The following is a 5,917-nucleotide window of genomic DNA, read 5'->3' as shown; positions in this document are numbered from 1 at the left end:
TATATATATACATATATGTAAGGACTCTTAGTACCTATATGCAAATTGTTGTGAATTTTCTTCCTACCATCAATGGAAATTTTTTTATAATATTGCTATCCTTGTTATGTGTTTGTGATCGATATTCTGTTTCTGGAATTGAAATAATGGGCCTATTTCTAAGTACTCTTACTTGAGTATTGTACCTATGAATAATTTGGCAAGGTTACTTTTTTACTGGTACATGTTTGCAGTGAGTAATGTTTCCATTTACTGTGGGGAGTAGGCACATATACATAACACGTCTTAATTCTACTTTTCATTCTCTCCTCCCATTCTTCCTTGCTCCTTCCGTCAGTCCCCTTTCCATTTTGTTTTCTTTAATTCTTTTCCTTTCCCCTCCCTATTCTCTCACTCCATTTCTTATTTCCTCTTCCATTTGATAAAGATCTCCTTATTTCTTGTTATCTTTTATTTGGCTCAATATTTGTATTTTAGATTTCTCATTAAGAGAAACCATGTGATATTTAGCCTTGTTTATCTGATTTAGTTCATTTTATATTATGGTCTAAAAGTACATTCATTTACCTGTGCCTTAGGTATATCCTTCTTTATGGAAAAATGATACTCCATTGTGTATAAATGCTACATTTTCTTTATCATTTGTTCATGAGCATATAGGACATTTCCAAGATTTAGATCTTATAAATTATGCAGATAGTTTCCAGTTATTCTAGACTGGAACTCTGAACCCACTTTATATCTATCTGTTTACCTTCATCTGCTGAATCCATTGTGAGGTTCCTCTATAGCATAGTACAAAGTTATCATCCTGTTTTATTAATTAACAAAAGGTTAAGTGCCAGCAAATAGCAGGTAATAGCAAGCTGTGCATATTTATGAAATGAATAAATGAACTAAGAATAGCAACTTAAGTGATACTTAACTGCCATATTTTGAAGAGTAGAATACAGGGCCAGGGAGATGGCTCAGTGGAATAAGCGCGGCCCTGGCAAACGCAAGGGCCTGAGTTCAATCCCTGGTTCCTCGAGGAAAAAAAAAAAAAAAAGAAAAAGAGTATGATACTATATTCTTAGGAGATAATATTGCCTCATATTTCTAACAATCAAGAAATTCAATTTCCAAGAAAAAAACTGACCTAGGACAGGATGGCTTCTTGGAAGAGATTGTAATATGAAAAATACATTAAAAATTTGCATGTTTTATCTCTGGTTGGAGAGTATAGAATGTAAATTCTAGCTATTCTGAGTCTTTTCTTCTAACTAAAGTTAATACATTCATTAAGCAGAGGCGGCCTAGCAGAAAGACTAAATGGACTGCAAAATCGAGAGAGATCTGCTATTTCTTTGTGGAGACATCAGTGTGTTTCATATCAGAAGACTCTTTCAGGTAAGGCTTATATAGGCATCTGAGTTAGTAGTTTATTCGTTTTAGTTTAAAAATTTTTGTATTAGAGTATATGAAGCTTATCACTTGTTTTTTTTAAATTTTATTTATTTGTGTGTGTGTGTGTGTGTGTGTGTGTGTGGCCAGCTCAGTCCACCAGGGGGGCGGGGCTGGCTGGCATGTGGTGCTGGGGGATTGAACCGTGGTCCCCGTGCTTTGCCAAGCTTGTTCTAAGTAGGTGCTTTAGACCACTGAGCCATCTCACCAGCCCCGTCACTTGTTTTTTTTGACTTTAAAAAACTTTCCAACTTTTTTTTGACATATTAAAAATGATGTACAATTAATGTTTATAATTTGTTTTTATTCGTAATGTTATTGTTACATGTTTGTAGTACATAATTTATTGTGGGGGAATGGGTATATGTACATGACACATATCAGTCCCCCTCTTTTTCCCTGGCATCAGATTTATTTTATAAGTCCTTATAAGGTTATTACATAGAGATTAACAAGTTGTCTAATAAGATTATACTAAATCAAGGTACACTTTTATTTTTTTTTATGTATTTAGTACAGGGTCTACAGGGTCTCGCTACACAGATCAGACTTGTAGTGATCCTCCTGTTTTCAGCCTCCTAAGTGCTAGGATTACAGGGATGCGCCACCATGCCCAGTCTCTGTCTCAGTCTCAGTGTGCAGTGTGCAGGGCTGGCAGGGCACACTGGGGGTCAAACCCCGGACTCTGTGTCTGCTTAAGCAGGTGCTTTAGTCTGCTGAGCTATCTGGCCAGCCCTAAGGTACATTTTTTATATACATTGTCTGTGCTAAATTACAATAATTTTCTTTCTTTGTGTCTTGTTTTTTAAAAAAATTTTTATCTGTTTTTTATTTTTCACATTAATTATATATTGAGTTTTTCTTTTTATTTATTTAGTTTGTATTTAGTGCAGGGTCTACAGGGTCTTACTACAGAGACCGGACTTACAGTGATTTTCCTGTTTTCAGCTTCCCAAGCGCTGGGATTATAGGCATGCGCCAACACGCCCAGTCTCAGTTGCCCTCTCAGTGCACCCTAAGGCCTAAGGGCAAGGCTGGCGTGCCAGGATGGGGAATCAAGCTTCCGAACCCTGCTATTGAGTTTCTTTTATAAGAGGAACCAGGTGATTTTTAAGCTTGTGTGTCTGATTTATTTCACTTAACATGTTCTCAAGTGCATCTTTTTTCTTACAGTGACAAATTATCCTTTATAGCAAAGTTAAATACCTTATTAAGTATAAATGTTGCACTTTCTTTATCCATTCATCTGGTGATGGATATATGGCTGCTTCTCAGATTTTGCTATTATGAATTTGTTTCTATACACATGGAGATGTATATCATTGTGGTATGATGCCTTTAACTTTTGGGGGGAAGATACCTAGAAAGCAAACAACTGGACCAAATGGAATTTCTATTCTTAGTTTTGGAAGAATCTCTATTCTGATTTCTATAATAGTTATGCCAGTTTACACTCCCACCAAGAATGGAGATGAATCCCACCCCCCAACGCCCCATGCCTCATCAGCATTTGTTATTGGCTGATTTCTTGATGGTACCCATTCTTTCTGGAGTGAGAATGGCCAGCATTCTGGTCAAAAAATGTTGAACATTTTTCATGTATTCATTTGCTATTTGTACTTCTTCATCTGAGAAGTGTCTATGCATTTCAGATACCCATTTTTTGGATTAGCTCTTTAAATTTGAAGGGTGGGGAGTGTCTTAGTTACTTTTCTGTTGTTGCTGGGACAAATACTGGGCACTCAAAATGAGGGAAGGAAAGGTTTTAGCTCACAGTTACTGGAGGTTTCAAGACTCTGCCCCTACTCTACAGCGTCTGGAGGAGAGGTTGGGGTGCTGCCATATCCAGAGTGACCCTTTGTACATCTCCCAGAAAGCGCAGTTTGACGGTTTGCACCTTCTGGCCCCGACCCTCAGGCCCCAGCCTGGTCCTTTGGCCCCACCTCTCAAGCCACACTTTGCTCCTCCAGTCACATCTGCCTCAAAACTTACCTGAGGCTTTGGGGGGACAACTAGACACAAACCACAACAGGGAGCTCTAGTGTTTTTGAGTTCCTTATATATTCTACATGTTAGTCCTTTGTGGAATAGGTGGCAAATTTTTTTTTCTTTTTTCTATTCTGTAGATTCTTTTCATTCTGTTGGAGGTTTCCTTTCAGTGGTGTAGCTGAGTAGGTGGATGGGGGCAGTCTACCCTATGTAGCACTTTTTTTTTTTTTTTTTTTTTGGTGGTGGTATTTAAATGGGTTAGTATACTCAGATATAATGGAGGGTGGCAAATTGAGGAACTCCCCCGAGTGGCACAAACTCTAGTGTTGCCACTGTTTCCTTTGCTGTATCTAAGCTTTTAAATTTAATTTGATTACTTTTGTTGAAGCTTGGCATTATTTCCTATGCAACGGAGGTTTTGTTCAGAAAGTCTCTGCCTACATCAGTCTTCAAAGGTTTTACCTATTTTATATTCTAGCAGATTGTTTCTGTTTCATTGTTTAGCCCTTTGATCCGTTTTGATTTTAGTTAAATGCATGGTGAGAGATATGGGTCTAGATTCAATCTGTGACATGTAGGTGGCCAATTTTCTCACCACTTATTAAAGAATGTGTCTTTCTTCCAGTGAGAGTATTTGGCACCTTTGTGAAAGGTAACATAGGTGAGTGTGCCTGAAATTGTTTCTGCATCCTCTGTTCTGCTCCACAGATCTGTAAGTTTTTTATTTTTGCCAATATTGTGCTGTTTTTTTAATCACTGAATAGCTTGAAATTATAATCAAGCTATAATCAGTATATAACTTGAAGTCTGGGATTGTGATATCCTCTGCTGTGCCTTTATTATCCCAGATTGCATTTGTTATTCTAGGTTTTTCTGCTTTCATATGAATTTTAGGATTGTTTTCTTCAGTTTGTAAGGAATGCTATTGATACCTTGATTAAGATTGCATTAGATGTTTATAACAGTTTTAGATATATGATCATTTTGACTATATGGTTCTGCCTATCTAGGAACAGGAAGTTCTTTCCTTTTTTGTGTTCTCTTTAATTTCCTTTTTTTTTTTCTCCATAATTTTATTGACAGACAAATAGCAATGATAATTTCCTTTTTGAAAGTTTTGTAGTTTCCATTGTAGAAGTCTTTTACTTCCTTGGTTAGGTTAATTCCTAAGTTTTTTTTTTTTTTTTTTTTGATACTATTATGAAAGGTATTGTTTTCCTAATTTTTCTCTTTCTGAATTTGTTATTGATATAGAGGAACACTATTGATTTTTTTTTAGTGTTGATTTTGTATTCTTGTCTTAGTTACTTTCTCTTTGCTGGGAAAAAATATCTAAAACCCACAAGTTAAAGAGGAAAATTACTTTAGCTCAGTTTGTAGAGGTAACAGTCAGTAGTTGGCTGGTTCCAAGGCAGGGCAGTGTTGGAGAGGGTTATGGGAGAGGAGAAATAGTTCATGATGTGACAGGCAGGAACAGCAAGCCTTCCTCTTTTTTTCCCTTTTTATTCCATCCAGGCAGCAAGCCTATTGGTTGGTGTTATCACACCCAGAGTAGGGTCTTCTCTTTAGGAAGTCCATCATCCATACCCAGAACTATGCAAAAGCAATCAGTGGACTAGTGTAGTACCATACATTCATGGTCAAGTATCATACCTATGATCAAGTCAGCTGTCAAAAACTGTACTTATGGGCACATGAGGCTCTTCAGGGACAGCTAGGTATAAGCCATTAGAACTCAGATATACTACTGAATTTGCTTATTAATTCTAGGAGTTGTTTGATGGAATTTTTAATGGTCTTCTATGTGAGGATCATGTCATCTGCAAATAATGATAATTTGACTTCTTCCTTTCCTCTCTGTACCCCTTTGGTTTGTTTTTCTTGTTTAAATGCCCTAGCAATTTTTGTTTGTTTGTTTGAGATGGGGTCTTACTATGTATTTCAGACTGGACTGGAGCTCACTTTGTAACCCAGGCTGGTCTTGAACATATAGTGATGGTTCTGCCTCAGGCTCCTGGGTGCTGGAATTACAGGCATGCATAACCACACCCAGCTGAAGCAATTGTTTTGAAAACTATATTGAACATCAGTAGCAGACATCGATGGCTTGTTCTTTATTTTAGAGAGAAAACTTTCAGCTTCTTGCCATTTGCTACTGGTTTGTAATAGGTGGCTCTCAAGTTGAGATAAAAATCTTTTATTCCTGTTTTCTTCAGGACTTTTCAAAAATCATGAATGGATATAGGATTTTGTCAAATGCTTTTTCTGCACCTATTGAGATGGTCAAGTGATTTTTCTGTCCTTGATTCTGTTTATATGGTGTATTACACTTATTGATGATTATTTACTGTAAGGTGACTCATCCCTGTATCCCTGGGATGAGTCTTACTTGATCATGGTATACAATATTCTTGATGATTTGCTGCGTTCTGTTTGCCAGTATCTTGTTGAGGCTTTTTTTTTTTTTTTTTTTTTTTTTTTTTTT

General features: G+C 36.8%; 1 protein-coding gene across 1 annotated transcript in view; it reads left to right on the top strand.

Annotated features, from left to right (window-relative positions):
* The window catches only part of Spidr (scaffolding protein involved in DNA repair), a 380,505-nt gene that overhangs the window by 29,611 nt on the left and 344,977 nt on the right, over positions 1 to 5,917 (top strand). Inside the window, exon 3 of the mRNA XM_023717681.1 lies at positions 1,289 to 1,389. Coding sequence (XP_023573449.1) covers positions 1,289 to 1,389 — 101 coding nt within the window. The remainder of the gene's footprint in view (positions 1 to 1,288; positions 1,390 to 5,917) is intronic.

The sequence above is a fragment of the Octodon degus genome, unplaced genomic scaffold (genome assembly GCF_000260255.1).
Source record: "Octodon degus isolate 3935 unplaced genomic scaffold, OctDeg1.0 scaffold00054, whole genome shotgun sequence".
NCBI classification, from domain to species: domain Eukaryota; kingdom Metazoa; phylum Chordata; class Mammalia; order Rodentia; family Octodontidae; genus Octodon; species Octodon degus.
This window is presented reverse-complemented; position numbering and strand designations above follow the sequence as displayed.